This window comes from Barbus barbus (genome assembly GCF_936440315.1).
Source record: "Barbus barbus genome assembly, chromosome: 13".
NCBI lineage: Eukaryota > Metazoa > Chordata > Actinopteri > Cypriniformes > Cyprinidae > Barbus > Barbus barbus.
The window spans coordinates 515,559-541,500 of NC_136741.1; the positions used below are offsets into that span (position 1 = coordinate 515,559).

Consider the following 25,942-nt stretch of genomic DNA (forward strand, 5'->3'; position numbering starts at 1 on the left):
GAAAGAGTGTGTGTGTGTGAGAGAGAAAGTGTGTGTAAGAGAAAGAGCGTGTGTGTGTGTGTGAGAGCGAGAAAGAGAGAGAGAGTGTGTGTGTGTGTGTGAGAGCGAGAAAGAGAGAGAGAGTGTGTGTGTGTGTGTGTGTGAGAGAGAGAAAGAGAGAGTGTGTGTGTGTGTGTGTGTGTGTGTGTGTATGCTGCCCTCTAGTGTGCACTCAGTTCAACAGTGATCTTCTGAACGGTTTGAAGTGTGTCCCTATGAACACAATTTATCTCCTCAAATATCAATACTTACAATAGAGTATGAAACCAAAAACTTCATTTTTGATTAGTAATATGCATTGCTAAGAACTTCATTTGAACAACTTTAAAGACGTTTTTCTCAATATTTTGATTGATTGATTTATTTTATTTTTTTGCACCCTCAGATTCCAGATTTTCAGTAGTTGTATCTCGGCCCAATATTGACCTATCCTAACAAACCGAGCTTGATGTGCAAAAATGGCCTTTGGCGTGCATATGATACACAGTTTCCTCGTGCATATGATACGCATCTACCCCACAACCCTAATCCTACCCATCGCGTAGCATTTACACGACAAAGTCCAGTTTTGCGTATCAATACCACCAGTTTTAGTTTTTATTTGGCGTACTATTTATACGCATTTTCATGAGAAGGGGTTGAACAAACCATACATCAATGGAAAGCATATTTATTCAGCTTTCAGATGATATATAAATCTCAGTATATATATATATATATATATATATATATATATAAAAGACCCCTGTGTCTGGTTTTGTGCTCCAGGGTCACATACATGAAACAGTGATTTGCCACAGTGAACATGTAAATGGAAATACATCCACAAAAAGGTTTTCAAATTAATTTATTATAGTTTTTGTGATAGAATTTGTTATTTTTTATTTTCTTCAAGGTTAACATATATTCATATACACAAAACAAAAAAGATAGTATAAACTCATTAAATGTACACGCTCCTTCTTAGCAGTGCAGGAGAGAATTCAGGAGATTCTCTTCTTTTCAAACACTTTTCTCACAGATACGTCCTTCGTCTGACTACAGCTATTAGAGAAATTATTCCATCTGTGAACCAGTATGAGAAACTCTCACACACACACACACACGCACGCACACACACACACACACACACGCACGCACACACACACGCACGCACACACACCCAGAGAGGGAGAGAGAGAGAGAGAGAGAGAGAGAGAGAGAGAGAGTGGAAGTGATTGGAGGAGAGTGTTCACACTGCAGCGCATATGAAATCAGATCACAGGGGAAGTTAAACTGGTTTGATTAAAGGAACAAAACCCCATACAGTGCGTCAATAATACTGACAAACATGACAGAATGCGTCATATGCAAGATTACACATTATGATGAGAAGAATTGTTAACTTCACCCCAAAATATAACGAAATAAAAACATCTTCAATATCTTAAAGCAGAACACACTGAATAAGTTACGCTTAAAGAAATCATAAAATGCAGTGCAGATATGAACAGTTTGACAGCACAGGAGATGATTATTTCCTGAAGGATCGTGTGTTTGACCCTCAAACAGCTGATGAACGCTCAGTCAGGTATATATGCACACGTGTTTACTATCAGGTGTTGTAAGTGTGTGTCCATATGCCACATCATGATTAACGTCATCATTTCCTGTGATTTGTGGTGACACCTGCTCTTTCGTTCGTTCTTTCGTTCCGTATAAAACCTTCTATTTTATATAAGCGTTCGTGTTCATCCGTTTATCACAAAACAAACGGTACGAGCTGCGAGCAAAGCTCCCTGATAAATGAGAGGACACCGTTCACAGGTGTCACAAGAAAAACGCCAGATTAAGACCAGAATCAAACTTTACGCAAGAATCCATTTACTGCGCATGCGCGCTGCGTTCTCAGCCGCCAGTGGCGGGTCAGTTTTCTGTTGTGTCATGGGGGAGCAAGAGTTTAAAGGCTGGGATACATTACAGGATATTTGTACAGATTTTCGCCTCGATTTGAAGTCGGTATAAGTCGATGCGAGTTGCCGAACATCAGTCAGTCGTAAGAAAATCACGTACGGTGAGTACAGACTCCATTATTATTATTTTTTTTACCTTCAGACTTTTATTCCATCCAGTCAGAATATATCAAAGGTGATATTATTTGAATAAATATTGTTGAGGCAATTTTAAAACACATTTTGTTTTAATTTGTTATGCATCTCCTACCAACTGCACGAGTTTGTTATTCTTGAAACTCTCAAGTCTTTTAGTGTGTGATCTTTGGTCCTTTAGTGATGCCCATTTTTGTCTAAAACTATTTATAAATTGGCAAGTAATGGGGGCAGGATCTGGAAAAGTCCTTGAGCCGGGATTCAAACTCGGGACACCTGAAACACCATGTCCTAACTACACACGCCGCAACATTACAAAAGTGATCTTTTCCATGTTAATCAGAGTTTCTGTCCTAACTAGCCACAACAGCGACATGCACATTTTTTTTGCCCTCATAATGTTTAATGGAAAAGTCTTAACTGACTAGTGATGTCTGCAGGATTCCTCCAATCATTTAGTGCTCTTAAACCCCGCCCCTGTAAACGCTCATCTGCATACACTCATGAATGCCACGCCCACATACAAATAACCAATGTACAGCACCCAGTTCTGCTCTATATTTGTTCTTTTCCTGATAATTTGTACACTTGTATGTACGTCAAAATATAGAATAACCAGCTGAAACTCTCAAATCTCAATAGCACAAGAACATGTGTGTTTGCATACTGCGTGTTTCTGGCCAAGAAGCTTCACGAGTGACTTTCACTATCATGTTTAAGATGAATAATATGGTGCAAGAGGACGGATGGAGGGATGATGTGGAGGAGAAAGACGTTTAGGTCTTTCATACCGAGTCAGAGAAGAATTTCTCTTCCCTCTGAAAGACCGAGCTTCCCTTTTCAACACAGAAACAGGAGAGTAATAAATAAGATAAATAATGTAAACAGCAACAACATTTACAACAGCAAACAACACAAAGCAAAAAAGACAATAAGTCCAAAACAGTGAATGCTTGTTAACAGAGAGAGAGAGAGAGAGAGAGTCTGTGAGCTCCTGATCTACAGCAAAACCATCATTAAATCTCCTCTGAGCACCTGCTGTCACACAGGTTCAAATCAAATCAAATGCTCTTCTGAACTAAATGTGGCACGACGGTTATGGAAGGACGGATCTCATCCTGCGGATGTGAACTCAGATATGAGTTTGGCTCTCCTGTCTGTAAAATATGATGCCAACTCAAGAGGTCATTCATAAGGCCATTAATACAGATATTCCTGCACCTGTAGGCTGCTTGATATGCAGATATCACTGATTGTGATTCAGTAAGAATGAAACTCATTAATGCTGGCGTTTCAGGATAAGAATTCAATCGCCTCACCAGAGGTCACTGGAATAAAAGCTCAACATTCCGACTCTATTCCCATGTGGAATTCACACAGATCTGGAGATGCCATCTCTCATTTACTGTGCACACGAAGGTCAGGAGTGCACTGCAATCACAGTGGCATGAAGCACATCTGAGACCCTGGCGGATGAACACTATAAACGCTTGTGCACCTGTCTCTCTCTGCTGAGATCCGTTATGTCTTCAGACATCTAACGCTGTCTCTATCTTTAGCCTGTTTATAATGTGCTGCTGTTGGGACACAGAACAGCAGTCGGCGGCACGAACAGACCACATGGATGTGTGTAGTGTCACAGCCGAATTACCTTTTACCAGTGAGTAATCAGTGAAGTCATTTGCAAGCATAAATTCATGACCTTTGACTACTGCTGATATATATTTCACCATGGCAGTATTTTAATTACCAGGCGCACAGATATTTCCTATATCTGGAGACCTGTTTTTAGCAGCATGTCTGACAGAGAGATAATGTTCTCCGGAAGTGATTCCATGTTTACTGGAGTTTGTTTATGGCTGATCATTTTGGGGATTAAAGTCAACATGAAATGACATTCACAACCCATATGTGACCCTGCAGCACAAAAGCAGTCATGAGTAACACAGGTATATCTGTAGCAATAGCCAACAATACATTGTATGGATCAAAATTATACATTTCTCTTTTATGACAAAAATCATCAGGATATTAAGATCATGTTCCATGAAGATATTTTCTCATTTTTCTACTGTAAATATATCAAAACTTCATTTTTGATTAGTAATATGCATTGCTAAGAACTTCATTTGAACAACTTTAAAGGAGATTTTCTCAATATTTAGATTTTTTTGCTCCCTCAGATTCCAGATTTTCAAATAGTTGTATCTCAGACAAATATTGTCCTATCATAACAAACCATACATCAATGGAAAGCTTGTTTAGTCAGACTTCAGATGATGTAGAAATCTCAATTTCATAAAATTGACTGGTTTTGTGGTCCAGGGTCACAATTTACTTGTATTTCTGGAATGAAAACCACTGTGTAAATGTAATTCTCCACGGATCTCTAATGTGATCAGATGGATTCACAGCTCTGAGAATTTCAGGGAATTTCTAGAACTGGATTTCATAAGAAACTGTTTCCTGCTCTGACTTAAAATTAAAACACGAGAGAGCCAAGACCAGCAAACACTACATGGCTCTGTTCCAAAACACAGTGAGCTGCATTGCTGATTAAGCATGATGCAACTACAACAAAAATACACATTAAACTGTTTATATCAATGCTTTTCTGTATTGAATACATTGCATTTATAATCAAGTATTTGTCCGCCATCATGGATGTATTTTTTTTGTTTTGTTTAGTAGATTGTCGCAACGCATTCTAAGATCATGCTTTCTCTGAAACAAATGAATTAGAATTTTAAATTTGTATCTTAGAAGGCAGCACATGATTTGAAACAACCTTTGTGTAGGAATGCAGCTGTGATGCCTTAAAGTGCTGTATACGTAGGCATCTCACTAGTTTGGAACAGAGCCTCTGACTTATTTTTATCTGGCGTCTCCCCATTCTTGTGCACAGTAAGAGTGGTTAGACTAAATATCTGACTTGAAAACAGCTCTTTTCCCAGCTTTAAGATGTTTTCCACAAGGATTTCTCAAACAGGAAGCTCATTTGTGTTATCCGAGCTGACCTCTCTCGCTCGGCACAATCTCACATTTCAGCTCCATCAGAACCCAGCAGAGCTCAAACAAAGCTCTGTTTCTCTCGAATGGCCTCTTTCTTTCTCTCTCTAGTCCACAAACTCATTCAGAACAGCTCACAATGATACACAAAGATATTTTTCTGACCGAGGAAAAAGACGTTTGAGTTCGGAGGAATTTACAAGCTGTCAACAAACCCAAAAATGCTTATTTTGATTCTGAATTGCAAGCAAGAAAGTCTGTGCACCAATGAAATTCAGTCTGATCGCACACACACACACACACACACACACACACACTCTCTCACACACACACAGTCTTGTACAGTGAACACAGGAGGCGTCTATTGCAGTCTCTCAAAGAACGCTGGAAATCATTGATGTAAACATCAACCAAAACAGAAAGGTTTGCTGTTGGTCTCTGCAAGGCCTGCATTCACATATTGGACGGTGTTGGATGTTGGGACCAATGAGAGAGCGAGAGGAAAGAAAGAAACAGGACGGTGTTCTCTTCTCTCCCTCTCTGTTCCCCTTCCTTACGGTCTTCAATCAAACCATCTTTGGCCCTCATTCTGCTCTATGCACCTCCTAGGTAGGACTGCTTGGCGTAAGGGTTCTCCAACAAGTAGCGGTATTGATCGTAATGATCCAACATGTATTTGGGGGCATACATGTGCTCCTTAGGGTCCGATGGAGGGTACTCTTGCACGGAGCCGTCGAACCAGCCCCCGGTTCGAATCAGCTCCTTTATGTAGTTGAGATCGCGCTTGTCCTCGTAGTCACCCCAGCGAGGAAAGTCCCCGTTCTGGGCCGAAATGAGTTTGAAGTGAATTCCCTCTGGCGTGAAACACCAGGAGCAGTGCCAGCCTGCGAAATGGAACGGACTTCCAATCGACCACTGCACCAAGATGTGTCCGGTGTCGTTCTCGTACTTCCGGAATCCCGGCATGGTGTAGTACTCCCGCCGCCGGAGCCGAATCCCATCGTTGTCGTAGACGTCCCTCAGCATCCCGACAGTGCACCCCGACACCACCTCGAGGGAGCCCAGCTGCTTCCAGAAAAATCCATACAGGGACTTCCGCATGTGGATGGCAAAAGGCTCCGTCCAACCATCGAAAAGCTTAAGGAAAAGGACTCCCTCCTGAGCCGGAATTTCGTCAGCATCGTTGATGAGAAAAACATCGTCAGGCCGCGAGCCCACGAGCCGCGCCATGCCGTCGCGAGTCAGGAATGTGCGCAGATAGTCGTCGGCGATCCATCCATCTTGTCGGCCGCCCTCTGGGAAATGGTCAAGGAAAACGTAGAGGATCTTGTGGCGCACATAATCGTACGTTCCGTTGAGCAGCAGATTCAGGAACCTCAGCGGACGCCTCTCTCCGTACGCCGTGAAGTTGGACTCGCACACGAGGAAGAGATCCACGGCCCGGAGGAGCTCGCGGAAGCGCACGTGCAACAAGTCAAACTCGTGGTTCACGTTTATGGCGTTTATGACGCGTCGAGGCGTCTCACGGGGGGTCAGTCTCTCTTTCGTGGGCAGATTGGAGTGGTACACCATAGTGGGCACTCCGCAGTAAGGACCGTGCCAGCCCGGCCGGCAAACGCACTTCACCAGACGCTTGCCGCGCTTGGCCTTCCCTCGAGAGGCTCCGGACTCCTCCACTGATTTCGCTGGAGTCTTCGAGTCATCAGGCTTCTGCAGTATTCTCCGCTGGCTGAGGCCAGCTACGCTGGGTCTCGCTTTCAACGTCTCGTCTTTAGGCGGTGCCACCTCCGTCCCCTGACGGAAGCACAGAGCGCCTGCTTTGGTGCGGATGAAATAAGGGGAGCGGTCATCCTGGAGGACGTGGGTGCGGCGGTGCAGGTTGCCCAGGGATTCCAGCGGGTCTGGAGTCGAGGCGTGACGTGGCTGAAGCTTGTTCACCGCGACTCTGATCGCAGCGTCTCTCTGTGGGTCGGGCTTCTGGTTGGTCGGGCTGCTGGGCTGCCAGGCGATCAAACCTCCCTTATGGACCTGATTATTGAAAAACAAGCCCCATGAGAAGACAGCAGAATCTCGACACAAGTTTCACTGACTCTTCGGCTGATGAGACATGGGGCAACTTTTTGAGCAATGTTGCCGGTCAACATTAACATCAACAGGCAACCAGGTGAGACACACGGCCAACGACCAATCTAAAATATCCAGATAGAAATTTGTTACCCATTCTCAATGGGAAAGTGCCCAAGCAACAGTGCTCAAAAAAAATTGCCCGGCAAAATTGCTCAAAAAGTTGCACCGTGTATCATCTGCCTTAAGGCTAAACGAATGACACAAATCATAATTCATTTGATTAAAGCGGGCCATGTTCTAGTTCTAGTAGTGAATCCACTACATTCTACATTTTTAAGTAGAACGCACAGCATCAAGAAAATCCACTTTTATTTTCATATGCCAAAGCAAACAAAAGTGTGCAACTGACTGCTTAAAACTTGCTCATTATGAACAATTCTCATGAAAAACTTGAGACACAATGGGAGTGTAATGCTGTAATCAACACATTAACAATCAATTGTGGAAGCAGTAATCATAATCTTGAATATTTATTAGCCCCACAGATTGTTTAAATACCTGGACCACTCGAAAATTCAAAATGATATTATGTGTATAATAATTTTATGCATTATATTATGTATTAGGGGTGGGGGAAAAAAACGATTCACAAAGGGATTGTGATTCAGTCTTTTAGCGATTTGCATCGATTCACAAATTTCAAAAATAATTTTTTTAGTTAATATAATAATAATAATAATAATAATAATAACAACAACATGATGTCAGAACAAAAAAAGGCGGAACTCAACTGTGAGAGTGTTTTCGGAAAGGCACGGAAAATGAATAACGTGTTCTACGGAGCCACTAGCTGTTGCCTGTTACATTTCAGTACAAAAAAGTTAACTTACCACATAAACAGAGTAAGGAGAAATGACTGATAGGGACGATGGCAAATGATTTGCAGATCCTGAGTGCCACTGACAAACATCTAATCTTAATTCAAGTTTAGATCAACATTGATCTGTTTGTTTGGGTGACCCCACATGTCAACTTTTGACTTAACCTAGCCAATCGGATAAGTTGGGGACGGGACTATCTGTCTGACTGACCAGTGACAGATGGGGGAGTGTTTGTTTGGTGCAGAAATCACACACGACTTCACAGAAGAGCAGCACTGGTACCTCTGTAGTTCCTGAGCTCCTGCGCTGTGGATCTTCAGGTCTCTTCCATGGCTGAGGTGCTTCAGGTTCTTGTCCGGAGTCGAGCTCCAGGCCTCCTCCAGCCCGGGGCTTGCTGTCCGACAGCCTGTGGACCAGCGGTGGCCCTTCCTCTGGAGACGCGCTGGACAGCGGGGTGGTGCCCTCCTTCCAGAAGAAACCAGTGACCATGATGAAGGATTTGATGTTAGGGTAAGGTGCAGACAACTCCCTCAGAAGGGACACGTAGTGGAGAGCCTTGTAGTAATGCAGGAAGGAAATGACACACAGTCCCACAGTGCAAATCAAGAAAACCCTGTGACGTCTCATCTTCATCCTGAGAAACAGAGAGAGAAACAGAGTTCAGAGAGATTTAGATTTGGAAAAGATGTAGTGTGTAAAATGAGTATTGATGAACAATTCATATTCGAGTGCTAAATTCAGTGTGATGTTACCTATGTTTCCATCACCCTGTTTTTATGCGCATTTTGAAGTATCGCATCAGAAACGAGTGATTTAAACGCCAAATTTCAGGAAAAAAAATTCCTTAATTCACAAAAATGTTTTTATGCTCGCTTGAGGTTGCAAAACCTGACCCTAACCCTAACCAGTGGACCGATCCCGTTGCACAGCATCTGAAATGTTATAGGCCTAGTCATTCTAAAATGCCCGAGCCGAGTCTGTCAAAATATTTCTTCCAGAACTGTCTTACACGACTTCTTTCACAAACAGCAGACATCTGCTTTTGAAAGCAATGACCACATTTATTTTGTTTATAATACATTGTATGGGTCAAAATTATCGATTTTTCTTTTATGCCAAAAATCATTAGGATATTAAGATCATGTTCCATGAAGATATTTTGTACATTTTCTACTGTATTTCAAAACGCATTTTCTGATTAGTAATATGCATTGCTAAGAACTTCATTTGAACAACTTTAAAGATGATTTTCTCAATATTTAGATTTTTTTGCTCCTTCAGATTCCAGATTTTCAAATAGTTGTATCTCAGCCAAATATTGTCCTATCATAACAAACCATACATCAATGGAAAGATTATTTTTTTCAGCTTTCAGATGATGCATACATCCCAATTAAAAAAAATTACCCTTATTGCTAGATTTGTAGTCCAGGATCACATATAGGGGAACAAATTGGTTATCAGAGTGCTTCCCAAGACATCTTAAGTTTATTTGGAGTGCATAATAACTGCATCAGAAATATTAAAGTGCATTTTGTGGCATTTTCCACACTGGAACACAGTATGTGATTGTAATGTAAAGTGCTCAGTGATCATGATTAGATGATTAGATTGTCCAAAATGCAGCAGCTAGAGTTCTTACTAGAACCAGGAAGTATGACCACATTAGCCCGGTTCTGTCAACACTGCACTGGCTCCTTATTAAACATCATAAACATTTTAAGATCTTGCTAATTACCTATAAAGCCCTGAATGGTTTGGCACCTCAGTATTTGAGTGAGCTCTTATCGCATTATAGTCCTCCACGTCTGCTGTGATCTCAAAACTCTGGCCATTTGATAATACCTAGAATATCAAAATCCACTGCAGGCGGGAGATCGTTTTCCTATTTAGCTCCCAAACTCTGGAACAATCACCTAACACTGTTCGGGAAGCAGACACACTCTGTCAGTTTAAATCTAGATTAAAGACCCATCTCTTTAACCTGGCTTACACATAATACACTGTCACATTTCTATAATTCAAATCCGTTAAAGGATTGTTAGGCTGCATTAATTAGGTCAACCGGAACCGGGAACACGTCCCAAAACACCTGATGTATTTGTTACATTGTTAGAAGAATGGCATCTACGCTAATATTAGTCTGTTTCTTTCTTATACCAAGGTCACCGTAGCCACCCAGATCCAGACTGTATCCAGATCAGATGGTGGATCAGCACCTAGAGATGACCTCTACAGCAGGACACCTAGATGAGCCCAGAGACTGATCCCCAGTGAAGACCTCGTCTCTTAGACGGCCATCGGGACAAGACCACAGGAACCAGATGAGTCCTCTGCACAATCTGACTCTGCTGCAGTTGGAATTGAACTGCTGGTTCATCTGGCCAGAGGAGAACTGCCCCCCCCCCCCAGAGACACTTCTACTTACGCTTCATTTTGTGTTTTGCTGCTTTCTGAAATGCAAGTACGTCGTGTTGCATTCTCAGCGCTCGCTGCCGCAGCATTTGAGCAGTGCATGTGATGTACAATGGTGTTTGAGCAAGTATGCATCCTGTGAAACACCTTCTGATTCTGTGCCGCATGAACTGAGAAACTCCTGTTAGACTCCAAAGCAAATAAACAGATTTGAGTGGAGTGGAGCAGAGACATGTCGTACAGGAAGGGGCCAGATTAGCAAAGCAGCTGTTATATACCCAGCTAACCGAGTTAGCGAGAGGAACAGAGCAGCGACATGATTGGACAATCAGGTGAGACGCAGGAAACACTCTCCATGACATCATGCGGCAGTGGGCGGCAATGCGGGGTTCGCAAGACACAAATAAACTGACGCATTATTAGGGGAAGAGGAATAAAAAGAGCAACAACCGGCAGCCAAATTGGATTTAACACAATCAAACTCCTACACACACATACAGAGTCAAATACATTCACTCTGTGACTTTTCTCACTTCACAGCATTTCAAACTAATCCAAGTGCAGCCTGGTTTTTCATTTTGTGATGGTTATGGTAGATTTGGGTGGAACCGTGCATTTAGACGGGATGGTTATCACACTCACATACAGAAACGACATGAAACAGAATTCAAGGCTCTTCAGATGCATTTTTTAAAAGTTGAAATAGTTTTAACATGAAATTGCATCCTAAAAACACCCACAATCAGAGATACTCATGTGATGCACATCTAGACATGCTTTACACATTTGGTTGTCAGTTTGTGTGTCGATGGCTGTACAACACACAGTTCATGGTTTGTTCTTTTCTCCAGATTTTCATTTTATGCAAATTATAGCACTAATACGAATAACTAATAACGAAAGAGTTAAACTGGCTAAATAAATATTTTGGTGCTACACTTCCTCATTTCAACTAATGCCAAGGAAGGATGCCAAATAGTGCAGAATCTCTGGTCAGCCTCCTGAAGGCCCGTTCATGTTTGTTTCATGTCTGCAGAAGCTCTTTGACCAAACACTATCATTAAATAAAGATTTGACCTGACAATGTGTGGAACATTAAAGATAAAACATCTACAGTCACATGATCCCAGCAGATCTGCTGAGTCACATCTGACACCTTAGAGAGCAGTTGTGTCAGATTACACACACACACACACAATCACACACACACACACACACATGTTGGTTTTTGTGGTTTATGGGGACTCTCCATAGGCGTAATGGTTTTTATACTGAACAAACTGTGTGTGCTATTGCCCTACACCAACCCTACACCTAAACTTAGCCCTCACAGGAGACTTTGTGCATTTTTAGATTTTCAAAAAAACACCATTTAGTATGTTTTTTAAGCCTTTTGAATTACGGGGACATAGGCAGTGTCCTCATAAACCACCTTCATATTGTAATACCTCTGTCATACCCATGTCATTATACACATTTGTGTCCTCATAAACCACATAAACATGCACACGCATCTCTTGTGTGGAGTAAATCAGCTCATGTCTGTCTGCGTCCGTTTCTCTCTGTCTCTGATACAATTTTTCCACAAGAGGAAACAACAGGTTGAGGTCACATCAGGACACTCACTGACTCGCCTTCAAGGGACCAAGTTAGTCTCAGATCTACAGCACACACACACACACACACACACACACACACACACACACACACACACACACAGATCCTGTAGCAGGAATCAATCTTCACACTGCAGCTCGCTCCGGTTCAGTCCAGTCCGGATGCTGTGATCCAGCTACAGCAGTGCGTTTCTTTTCTTTATGAGCTTGTGTTCTTGAAGTCCAACACAATACAGGCATGTTCATGGACATCAGCAAACATCTGCTCAGATATAAACACACAGACACTCGAGAGCTCCACAAACATTATAAGAACTTATGTGAGTCAGGCAGATATCTGGCATAAAAACACTAAACCACTGTGACCTTACAAAACCACAACATTTGCAATCTTAAAATACATTTTGGGTGACTGTAAAATCTAGTTTTTAAAAATATATTCATGAAGAAAATACATCTTTATAAATGGCCAAAATTTATAGAGTAGGTAAACTTATCAAAAATACATTTTTGTATAATTATGTCTTATCTAACTATCTATATAAATAAATATGTATCTATATCTATGTATCTATGTCAGTTTTTTTGTTTGTTTTATTTTGATTTGAGAACGTGGCTTTCTGTGATACGCCGTGATATTTCAGATACCAGTAACAGAGGGAAATTAAAACAGCATCTATTCATATAAACGTGTAATTCAGTACAGAAATATCAACACACGCACACTCACACTCACTCACTCACTCACTCACTCACACACACACACACACACACACACACTCACTCACACACTCACACACACACACTCACTCACACACACACACACACTCACTCACACACACACTCACTCACACACACACACACTCACACACACACACACACACACACACTCACACACACACACACATTAAATTTCTTAATATTCTTACTACGATCTTCTACATTCAGATCACACATTTCCGTTCTGAACAACACGAATGAAACACGATCTGCCATGAAGCTTTCATTTCCCGTCATGAGAGTCTGTGTGAGGAAACACAACACATTCACACTCAGTGTGTGTGTGTGTGTGTGTGTGTTTGTGAGAGCGTAAGAGTGTGTGCGTGTGTGTGTGAGTGAGTAAGAGAGTGTGTGTGTGTGTGAGTAAGAGAGAGAGTGTGTGTGTGTGTGTGTGAGAGAGAGTGTGTGTGTGAGAGAGAGAGAGTGTGTGTGTGTGTGTGAGTGAGAGAGTTAAGAGAGTGTGTGTGTGTGCAAGAGTAAGAGAGAGTGTGTGTGTGTGTGTGTGTGAGAGAGTAAGAGAGTGTGTGTGTGTGTGTGTGTGTGTGTGAGAGAGAGAGAGAGAGAGAGTAAGAGAGAGTGTGTGTGTGTGTGTGTGTGTGAGAGAGAGAGTAAGACTGTGTGTGTGTGTGTGTGTGTGTGTTCAGGTAATTCAGTGGACGTGTGTGTCAGAAAGTACTGTGTTGGACACACTCCCAAACAGGATCTGTTACCAAGCACTGAACTAATCGACTGATTAAACTCCATGAATTTTGGATAAGAGAACAGAATTCCTCAGAGACACAACCGGATGATACAACACCCCTCCACCCACACTCACACACACACTCGCAGTGAATCAAACACCTGTTTTCTGCATTTACTCACAGTCGGCGTGTGTGAAGCATCGCTCTGTATCTGGAGGACGTCAAAGGAAACGAAAGAAAACTGAAGCTGAAGGTCTTGTTAATGAGCTGAAAGCATTAGAACCAGCAACAACTCTGACAAACAACGAATATGGCACACCTCCTGTGTGTGTAACCATCGACACAAGAACACATACAAATCATAGTCAGCCTTACATTCCCTGACCAGCATGTCACTGTCAGTGTACACATTTTGCATGCTATGAATTTGCATTTTCTAAACAATGTGTTTGTGATGCAAAACTCATCAGCATGCTGTTCTGTGTATTCTGAGAGGGATTAAGTGTTGCACTTGGTTGCTAGGGTGTTCTGGGTGGTTGCTAAGTGTCAGTGATCTTCTGGTCTGTAGATGTGCATCATTCATTGTGTGTCTGTGGGGTTTTTATGAGATCACAGTATCAGCACACACTCCTCACAGACTACCAGCTCTGATCTCCAGACAGCGTCTGTGACCCGTGTGTGTGTGTGCGTGCGTGTGTGTGTGTTCGTCTGGCAGAGTGAAGCACTCCACAGTATCCCGCTGCGTTACATATGTCACCATGGAAACGTACGTCACACGTCATGTCTTGGACAGTGTGTGTGTGTGTGTGTGCAGCACAATAGAGCTCATTCTCCAGCCTCTCTGTATCTGCTCGGTCCACACAAACACTGGTTGTGTGTGAATGTGGGCGAGGAGCAAACACTCACATCACAGATTCCACAGAAATCAAATCAAGCTTATTTTAGGAGCATTACAATTTTTCTGCATTGAGACATTATTTTCATGACAATTGAACACATTTTACCCCTAAACCGTCATGACTGCATTGACCCTGGACGTTTTGTTTGTGCTTCTAATTATTCTCAACAGTGATTTTCATTAAATTCTCATCATTATAACAGTGATTTGCTTATTTAAATTCACATAGATTAAAGTCATTAAAACAAACACTGTTAGTGGGTGTTTCTAAATACAGACACTTTACTAAATTAAACTCTTTTCCAACAGACTTCCACTCGTTGGAACGGGATCATCACTTCTCAGATGATCTGCTGTGTTTGATAACTCTCTATAAATGAGATTTGAAACATTTGGAATAAAACAAACTCTTTTGCAGGACAAAACTGCTTGACTGGAAATGATAAACTATATATATTCTGCGCAATATTCACGTTGATCCCATCACACATTTATCTTTTAATTTCACTGCCTCTTTCCCAACTAACGGGGAATGTTCTCACAACATTTGCTAATGTTTTTGAAAAGTTAAATGTAACCGTAACTCATACAAATGTTAGGACAAAACACTCCTAAAGTAATGTTTATGAAATTTTCTTATAACTTTATTAATATTTCAAACGCATTCACACAACGCTGAGAGAAATGTTCTGAGATCAATATTCTCTGAATGTCCTTGTGATTTTATTTGGGCTTCATGAACGCTCTAAAAACATTTTTGTAACGTTATAATCACGACAGGGAGAAACATAGAAACAACATATAAAAACGTTTTTATAACCTAAATTTGTTAGCTGGGTTGTTACACATTTACATTAACTTAGTGATGAAACCTTGTTAAAGAGGTCATGAACTGAGAAACCAGAATTCCCTTGATCTTGTGACAGATTAAGAGGTCACTGTACTATAAACATCCTGTAAGTTTCAGAACTCATATGATGTATATTCTACTCTATGATGTAATAATGTGGATAAGCTCCGCCTCCACAGAAGATGATCAATGCTTGCTTCTACATCACTGCCTGTTAAGCCCCGCCCACCGATTCACGCACATAGTGTTTAAGAGAGAGCCGAACACGCAGTTCTACACAGAAACCTCACGATTAACTTACTCCAAAGAGAACAAGACGCTGTGCGGTGCCAAGTTGTGGCGAAGACAATGTTTTTGTCGCCTTTGTTCTGATCCCAACAAAAGAGTGAATGAACTTTATTTTTAATGAAGATCCAGACTGCGTCAGTAAGAACTCGGTCCTTTCTTCACTTCTTTTTACCGCGGATTCATTTACAAACAAGACACAATTCGATGTGGGATTTTCAGAAAGATTGAAACTAAAAGACGAAGCTGTGTGATTATATTGGATCCGACGGTAATATCACAACAACTGTGTGTAACTGCTTTCATTACGTGATCACTATTGCTTTGTCTGTTAAACAGATTGTTTGATATGTTCTGAGTTATGTATTTTTGACCATCAGCATCCATCTGTGAGGAACATACACTGTCAATCATACACAGCTATCAGCCAATCACAGCAGGGGGCGTGTCCTTCCGAGTCTACAATCCTCCAGGCCTCTTCAAACAGAGCGTTCTGATGAGGGGGGTCAGAACAGCACAGAAAATAGACTATTACTTCTAAATTATGATGTTTTGTGATCTTGATAACATTATAAGTGGAGCTCAGAGAACAGTACAAAGTAAAAAACAAAGGCAGCTCATGACCTCTTTAAGGCCAAGTCAGAGCACACAGACCAACGCTATCAAACACATGAGAAACAGCAGAAGTAAGGATAAACGTGGATTTGTGTCGATCACAGTGAACACAACAAACACACACACACACCTGATATCAACCGCCAGACACTTCATCAAATATTTACAGGCCTGATTTCTAAACAAGTTTGCAACATTACATGAAGTTTACTAGTGCTGATATGAGAAATCTCTAGCAGTAAGTGTGAATGTGATAGTTCACCCAAAAATAAAAATTCTGTCATTAATTACTCTCCCTCATGTCGTTCCAAACCCGTAAGATCTTCGTTTATCTTCGGAACACAAATGAAGATATTTGTGATGAAATCCAAGAGCTCTCTGACCCTCCATAGACACCCTTCATTCTGATACTGAACTCAAGAACAGCTGGACAAATCCCACAGACGCTCACTGGAGGAGGAGCAGAACTGAGTCTACAGAGACTCTTGACACCTGACAGAGAGAAAGCACACGGATGAGACTGATCCCCTCGTCTTCCACTGCAGGAATCAGACAGATACACAGAGCTTGTGAACGCTGGAGCTGAGATGATTGCATCAACACCGTAATCACCAAACACACACGCGAGGCCAGCACAGATCAACACTGATTACAGTCTGGCTGTCTGTTTGTAGATGAGTTTTGCTCTGGTTGATGTCAGACAGTTTTAACTTGTCCACATTTACCCACCCAGGTGAAAAAAAGTGCGGTAAAATACACTTTATTTCTGTACTCTTCCATAATGTTCTTAAAGCGCTCTATTTACACACACTAATTTGTACTTAATATACTAAAAAGTATTCTTTACTACTTCTTAAGTTAATCTTGAGAACATCTAATTGTACTCAACTGTGCTATTTTGGGACACTGTGAAAATGAACTTAAATGTGCTTTTAACATGCTATCTCTGAAAAAAGAAAAAGTATTTATAATATCTTGCCCACATATTTTTTAGCTACAAAAATACGTGGGAATACATTACAAGAACATTTTTATATATATTTATTATATATTATTCTTATATTTTAAATAATTAATAAGTGTTATTTATATTTATGTTATTTAGAATATACATATTTTCTATGTATGATGAGTATATTTAAAAGTGTATGAAAGATGGTTTCAAGTGTACTATAAGTGGAGACTAAATACTTTTTTTTTTGTGTAAATAGAGCACTGTAAGTACATTATGGAAGTGTGCTGAAATAAAGTGTATTTTACTGCACGTTTTTTCACCTGGACAGCTAACGGAGAACATTCTCAGAACGTTCTGGAAGGTTCTCTCGAGTTATAAACAAACATTCCTGCAGTAACATTAACGGAACGTTTGTTCAGAGATCTCTGGTCTTCACTAATGTTCTCAAAACGTTAGCACAGAAACGTTATTCATACATCATTTGTAGAATGTTTTAGTTGGACGTTAATTTAACATTTTTTAAATGTTACATGTTGTTTCAAAGAACAGTCAAAAAGTAACATTCCCATAATATTTGCCAAATGATAAAACGGAACGTTCCCTTAATGTTTGTATAACCAAGAAAAAACATTTTACAAACAGGACATTTTGAACATTCAGAGCACATTTAGAAATAACCTTTTATAACTTAATGGGAGCCACAGCAAGTTCATAGAACATATCTCTGTCGGCTGAGTAAACGGCTCTAAAGAGGAGCACAATAAAGCCACACATGATTACAGTCAAGCTTCTCTTGCATGTACATCTCATATTATGTCCTAACAAGTCCTAACTCTGATAACTGACAGGAAACTCAGTTCTATTTCTGTCATAGCCCCGCCCACAGTCTGATCTGATTGGCCCACCACACTGAATGCATTCATATGTGCTGTTCTTGGCAGTCAAACACACACACACACACACACACACATCTCAGGCGGCTCTGGGACAGGAAGTGGTCATCAGAGAGGAGCGAGTGGAACGTTCCGTCAGGCGTCGCTCGGCTCGCACTCAGAGGTCAGAAACAGGTCAGCACCATTTTGGCTGCAGTAGGTGTGTTCAGGACGCAGCTGTAAGGAGACACCGACACACACACACACACACACACACACACTGAACACACACACTAGGGCTGCACGATTATCACAAAAATAATATTTGTCGATTATTCCCTTGAGATTGTAATTGCGATTATTAATAATGATTATTTTGAACAGATTTATGCCATTTTTTGAAGCTGCATGCCATATTTTTATATAAAATTTATATTTAAAAAAAGGCTGAAAAACACTCTTCCTGAACTTTTATTGCTTTTCTACAGCATTGAGCCTCAAATGTCAACTATACATTGGTTTGATTTCTTCTTTAAACAAAAAAAAAAGGTAAAATTATGCATGGTATTTCATTTACAATTAAACAGACGAAATTTCAAATTACAGTAACATATTACTGTATAATGAATATGATCAGGGCTCCAGACTAACATTGGAGAGCAGTGGCAGCAGCAGCTGGTTTAGTAACTGAACGTAATATTACAAGTTTTGTCTCTTAGAAATACACATTAGAACAGGAGCTGGAGATCAGAGTAACAGGAGCTGGAGTTGGGATGCAGATGTATATTTGACTACCATTGTGAAAACTGTAACCGCCTCATGTTTTATACATAAACAAAAGTACAGCGCCTCATTACCATGGTAAAAAACTATATGGTTTCTATGGTGTTTGCATTGAAGAACAGTAGCCTAAAGACATTCAGTCAATTACAAATCCACATCAACTGATAGAATAATTAACTAAATAATGTCATTATATTCCATTACTCCTTTAACATATTTAGTATATTAATAATATAATAATACTCAATATGAATATCCTACTCTTCTGCCACCGTACCATTGTTACGTTAGTGTTAACTGCATCGTTGTTGCACTGTTCCTGCATCAGTGTTGATGAGAATAACAGCTCCCATCCCATTTATTTGGCTTTAAACTAGTTTAAATGAAAGAGACGTGATTTGTTCTGGAGAACTCTGGGCTGAACTCGAGTGCTTCTTACTGGATTTCACAGCGTTGTTTAGCGCTTGATCGCGAGTGCAGGGTCTCTGTAATAAACGCATTCGCTCTAAGCTTTGTCTTCTTTTGAGGCGAGCGGATATAAGGTCAGTGTGGCGCACAGTTCAAACGCTATATTGTTCCGCTTTTGACACGTTTGGCGTTTAACATATCTGTCATGCACAACAGTGACAACGACTATCAGTTAGACAAAAATGCATTTTATCCAGTGTGTTTGAGTTTGTTAAACCCCGCGCTGCAAACACCTCTTAAGCACACAGAATAATGCAAGTGGGCATTTTTAATTGTTTATTTATTTTTGTAATCGCAGCTTTGAACGATTATGTAATCGTGAATGTAATCACGATTAGAAATTTGATTAATTGTGCAGGCCTAACACACACACACACACTGAACACACACAGAAACCTGGCTCAAACCAGATGAATACATTACTTTAAACGAGTCTACCCCCCAAGATTACAGTCACAAACATGAACCGCATCCAAAAGGTAAAGGGGGAGGTGTTGCCACAATTTATAGCAATATTCTCAGTATTTCTCAGAGGGCAGGCTTTAAGTATAATTTGTTCGAAGTAATGGTGCTTCATATAAAGTTATCCAAAGAAACACGTGTTAGTGATAAATCCCCTGTGATGTTTGTACTGGCTACTGTATACAGGCCACCAGGGCACCACACAGACTTTATTAAAGAATTTGCTGATTTTCTGTCTGAGTTAGTACTGGCTGCAGATAAAGTCCTAATTGCTGGTGATTTTAATATCCATGTCGATAATGAAAAAGATGCATTAGGATCAGCATTCATAGACATTCTAAACTCCATTGGTGTTGAACAACAATTTCCAGACCTACTCATTGTAGAAATCATACTCTAGATTTAATACTGTCATATGGAATTGATGTTAGTAGTGTTGAAATATTGCAGCAAAGCGATGATATCTCAGATCATTATCTAGTTTCGTGTAAATTCCATATAGCTAAAGCTGTAAAGCCAACTCCTTGTTACAAATATGGTAGAACCATCACTTCTACCACAAAAGACTACTTTATAAATAATCTTCCTGATTTATCTCAATTCCTCAGCATATCCAACAGCTCAGAACAACTTGATGATGTAACAGAAACTATGGACTCTCACTTTTCTAGCACTTTAGATACAGTTGCTCCTTTATGCTTAAGGAAGATTAAGGAAAACAGACTCCGTGGTATAATGAGCACACTCGGGCCCTAAAGAGAGCAGCCCGGAAAATGGAGCGCAGCTGGAGGAAAACTAAATTAGAGGTATTTCGTATTGCTTGGCAGGAAAGTACCCTATCCTACAGAAAAGCATTAAAAACTGCTAGATCTGATTACTTTACGTCTCTTTTAGAAGAAAACAAGCATAACCCCAAGTATTTATTTAATACAGTGGCTAAATTAACAAAACATATAACATCAGCAGGTGCAGACATCACCCAGCAGCACAGTAGTAATGACTTTATGAACTACTTTACTTCCAAGATCGAAACTATTAGAGATAAAATTGTAACCATGCAGCTGTCAGCTACAGTATCCCATCAGATAGTGCACTATAGATCCTCTGAGGAACAGTTCCACTCATTCCCTTCTATTGGAAATGAAGAACTGTATAAACTTGTTAAATCATCTAAACCAACAACCTGTATTTTAGACCCTGTTCCATCTAAACTACTAAAAGAGGTGCTTCCAGAAGTAATAGATCCTCTTCTGAATATTATTAACTCATCACTGTCATTAGGATATGTCCCAAAAACCTTCAAACTGGCTGTTATTAAGCCTCTCATTAAAAAAACACAACTTGACCCCAAAGATTTAGTTAATTATAGACTGATCTCAAATCTCCCTTTTCTGTCAAAGATATTAGAAAAGGTAATATCATCACAACTATGTTCCTTCTTAGAGAAACATGATATATGTGAGGATTTATTTCCCGTCTAAATACTGTAAAGCTGCTATAAAGCACCCTTTATATTCTTTATATCAAGCCCATGTAAAGCTGCTTTGACACAATTTACATTGTTAAAAGCGCTACACAAATAATATTGACTTGACTTGACACACACACACACACACAGAACACACACACACTGAACACACACACACACAGAACACACACACACTGAACACACACACACAGACCACACACACACTGAACACACACACACACAGAACACACACACACAGAACACACACACACTGAACACACACACACACACACACAGAACACACACACACACACACACTGAACACACACACACACACTGAACACACACACAGAACACACACACACACTGAACACACACACACACACACACACAGAACACACACACAGAACACACACACACACACACACACACACACACACACACACACACACACACACACACACACACACACACACAGAACACACACACACACAGAACACACACACACACACACACATACACAGAACACACACACACACAGAACACACACACACACTGCTGCTTCTCAACATCTACACACTGCCTCAAATACAACAATTAAACCATTCTGGACCAAATCGTCAAGGACAGCTGCATCGTCTATATCAAATGCAATTCAGCGAAACACAACTTTGTTTATCACCATTTGAGATTTTCTCTTTGTGTACTGGAAACATATGTTTATTTAAATTAATTTACTAATCTGAAGCAACACAGCTGCTGAATATTTTATCACAATTTCATTGTGTTCAGTAAATATGTAACACTGAAGTTTACTGAATTCACTTGTGTTGGAATAAACATGAAAATTATGCCATCATTTAGAATAGAAAGTATTCTGACGAATGTTGGTAACCAAACAGTTGCTGGTAGACATTGACTTTTATAGTATTTTTTTCTATATTATGTTAATCAATGGCTACCAGCAACTGTTTGGTACCAACATTCTTCAGAATAGCTTCTATGTTCAACAGAAGAAAGAAACTCGTACGGGTTTGGAACGAGAGTTCATTTAAGTGGATTTTAAGTCAAATTTAATGTATTAATCGCATTTATAATTTAAATGTAATACTTTATTAATTATTTATTACAAGTGCAAAAACGTACAAAATAAAATATAGTTTTAACTGTTTTTTTTGTGTAGAATTACATTTACATTTAAAGATTTAGCAGAGGCTTTTAAACACTTTTTTTAGATGTTTTTTTCAATTCACCAAAGAGGCAAAGAAACATGAGAAGTGCTCGTAATACAGGAACAGTACAAGCCAGAACAGGGAGAGATTAAGAGAAAGAGGAAGCATGGAATTATTTTTGTTTTGTTTTGCAGTTAAATGCTCACGGAAGTGATGAGTTCTCAGATGTCGCTTGAATATTGTCATGGTTTTGGCATTTCAGATGAGGTTGGGAAGATCAAGAAATGGTGAACAAAAATGATTTTGTGCTTCACTGTGATGGCAGATAAAACTTAGAATCATAACATTTTTCATCTGACATCCTCTTATAATGTTAATCAAGTGTAATATTTAAACAGTGTTTTTAAACAGTGATAATTTAGTATTCATAACTATGAACTCAGCATCTGTCCCTCTTCCTCCTCATGGACTCACTCAAATATGTATGCCTTTGTGTTCATATGTTGAATTTGTTTGTGCATGAGAAGAAGTGTTGAGTTCTGAGTAAATATGAGTTCAGAAGATCAAGGAAAGTTTGGTTTCTGATATGACTATTAATATAACACAAGCAGAACTGATCATGAAAAGCACTCAAACCCTAATCAAATGATAATTACATCCAGTGAGCGAGATCAGGAGCATCCATCAGACCTGGATCAGACCTCCATCACTCTTCAGCAGATCCTGTGATCACACAGTCCTCCAAATGTTGACTTCAGCAGCTCGTGGTGTTTGTCTGTTATCTTACACACCATATGAGCTGAAGAAGACATGAGCCTCAACATCTGCTCACCGTGTGTTCAAACACACACACACACACACACACGGCCGCTCTTCACATGTCATTGTGTTCTGATCTGTGCTGTAGGTCAGTCACCTGTGAGCTGAAACTCAATCCATATCATTTCCTAGAAAACAACCGAGCAGAACCGGAACAGAGAATAAAGAACATCAGAAACAGATCTTCACCTCGACACATCTGTCCTGCCAAAACCTGCCCCAATTCAACCCAAACACAGAAATAATAGAAATTTTTCACGTCATTTCCATGACAAATAGGCACATTTCCACCAATTTCTCATTACTGCAAAGCAAACACTTTAATTTTAATATATGAATGATCTTCTTTAAATCATAAAGTCTCTGTACAGTATAATATCGTTTGCATTACATGTATAACATTGCTACATGGTATTTTATTTTTGCATAATGATAATCAGCTGAGTATAATGAGAATTTAGAAGAATAAAAACGCCAAACTAAAACTATCCAATAACAGGAAACTGCCATGTCACGTTAACCTGTCAATTATGTTACAATCCAAATCATGCTAAAAACAGACTTAACTTTCTTTATACAAAACATGATTTCTGAATTATGAGTCAGACACATTGTTATCACATTTAGGCATCTGATGTGATGTTTCCACACAGATCTGGAGTCAAACCGCATCAGAATCTGGATTGTAACTTCAGGCCTGCAAGATTGCTCCAACACAATGATTCAGTTGCATATTTAAATCATATTTACACGCCTGGAGGGATATTTGGCATTGATAACATAATCTGCAATATCAAACAGCTCGTTCTGCAGACAAACCCACATCAGATCTGAAGCGAATCCGCACCAGTAATATTAACAACAGCAGCAGCGAGTGCTTAATAATAAGACGCCCGTGATTTCGGCTCGTTTGACCGAGCAGATGCTGCACCCCATCCACCGATCCGTGTGTGTGTGTGTGTGTGTGTGTGTGTGTGTGTGTGAGAGAGTGTGAGACGGTGAGTGAGAGTGTGTGTGTGTGTGTGTGTGTGTGTGTGAGACAGTGAGTGAGTGTGTGTGTGTGTGTGTGTGTGTGCGTGTCTCACCCATCGCCTGACGCTCCTCTAGATAGATGTTCATTGCGGATGGAGGCGCTGCGGTCGGTCAGGGTGGAGGTGAAAGCGAGGCTTTTGTTCGCATCGGAGCGGTCGGACGCGTCGCGGAGCGCGGATGATGCTTCAGTGACGCTCCGCCGGTGATGCAGGAGGATCGCGTCGGGCGTCCGCGTTTAAATCCATCCTGCTGCGGAAGAAAGAGAAAATCGCTCTCGATGTGCGTCGACGCCTCGATCCCCGCTTGATCTCCGTTAACGGGAGCGCCGAGTCCGTCCGCGCTGCTTCTCTCTTGGTTTGTTTTTCTGCTGAAATGACGCTCTTCCGCCCAGCAGTGATCGGTGCATCCGTCGGTAACGTTACCGGGGGCGCAGAGACCCGCAGCTCCGCCCTCCGGACCACCGACACACACACACACACACACACCAGCGGATCACTTCAGCATCATGCAGCTCTTCATCCTTCACACCAGCTCATTATTCATCATAAATCATCGCTGATTCTTTCTCTCAAACTTATGAACAAACATTCTACCAGTAACGTTAATAGATCAGAGCGTTAGCGCAAAGACGTTATTTATACATCGTTTATGGAACGTTTTTTTCTGTAACATTTTATTTGGATGTTCATATAATGCTTTAGAGAACTCTCCAACAATGCTTAGATAGATAGATAGATAGATAGATAGATAGATAGATAGATAGATAGATAGATAGATAGATAGATAGATAGATAGATAGACAGACAGATAGAGAGACAGACAGACAGACAGACAGACAGATAGATAGATAGATAGATAGATAGATAGATAGATAGATAGATAGATAGATAGATAGATAGATAATGTTAAAACAGTTGAATCTTTGGAGGTTGACAATCAACAATGATCTTCATGAAAAGATTCAAAGCTGTCAAGTTTTAACAATCTTTCAGTTTTACTTTGTCGATACATAATAAGTGAAGTGACATTCAGCCAAGTATGGTGACCCATACTCGGAATTCATGCTCTGCATTTAACCCATCCAACGTGCACACACACAGCAGTGAACACACACACACACACACACACACACACACACACACACAGCAGTGAACACACACACACACACACACACACACACAGCAGTGAACACACACACACACCGTGAACACACACCCGGAGCAGTGGGCAGCCATGCTGCGACGCCCGGGGAGCAGTTGGGGGTTCGGTGTCTTGCTCAAGGGCACCTCAGTCGTGGTATTGAGGGTGGAGAGAGCGCTGGACATTCACTCCCCCCACCTACAATCCCTGCCGGCCCGAGACTCAAACCCACAACCTTTGGATCACAAGTCCAACTCTCTAACCATTAGGCCACGACTTCCACGATACATAAACTGACAAACAATTTCCATAGGATTTTATCCAATAACAATAATCAGATTCTGACCGCTTTGAATTAAATGATCTTAAATCGACACCAGGCCCAATCTGAGTTTCCACGATCATCTGCTGCTGTGTTTCTGTGTGAAACTAGATCAAATAAAGGAAGGACATGTGGAACAGACTTGATTTGCCTTGACTGGCCGGTGTGAAGAGATCACACAACTGTTATAAAGCTTTTCCATCAGGGTCTCTTGATGATGCATC

At 40.6% G+C, this 25,942-nt stretch overlaps 1 protein-coding gene across 1 annotated transcript; it reads right to left on the reverse strand.

Annotated features, from left to right (window-relative positions):
- Positions 1-869: 869 nt before the first annotated feature.
- On the reverse strand, positions 870-24,731 carry LOC306879046 (beta-1,4-mannosyl-glycoprotein 4-beta-N-acetylglucosaminyltransferase-like). Its single transcript, XM_079431731.1, has 3 exons — positions 24,310-24,731; positions 8,366-8,717; positions 870-7,163 (listed from the first exon to the last, which is right to left on the reverse strand). Exons 2-3 carry the CDS (start codon positions 8,714-8,716, stop codon positions 5,730-5,732), a joined length of 1,785 nt encoding a protein of 594 aa, XP_079287857.1. The 5' UTR covers position 8,717; positions 24,310-24,731; the 3' UTR covers positions 870-5,729.
- Positions 24,732-25,942: the final 1,211 nt, after the last annotated feature.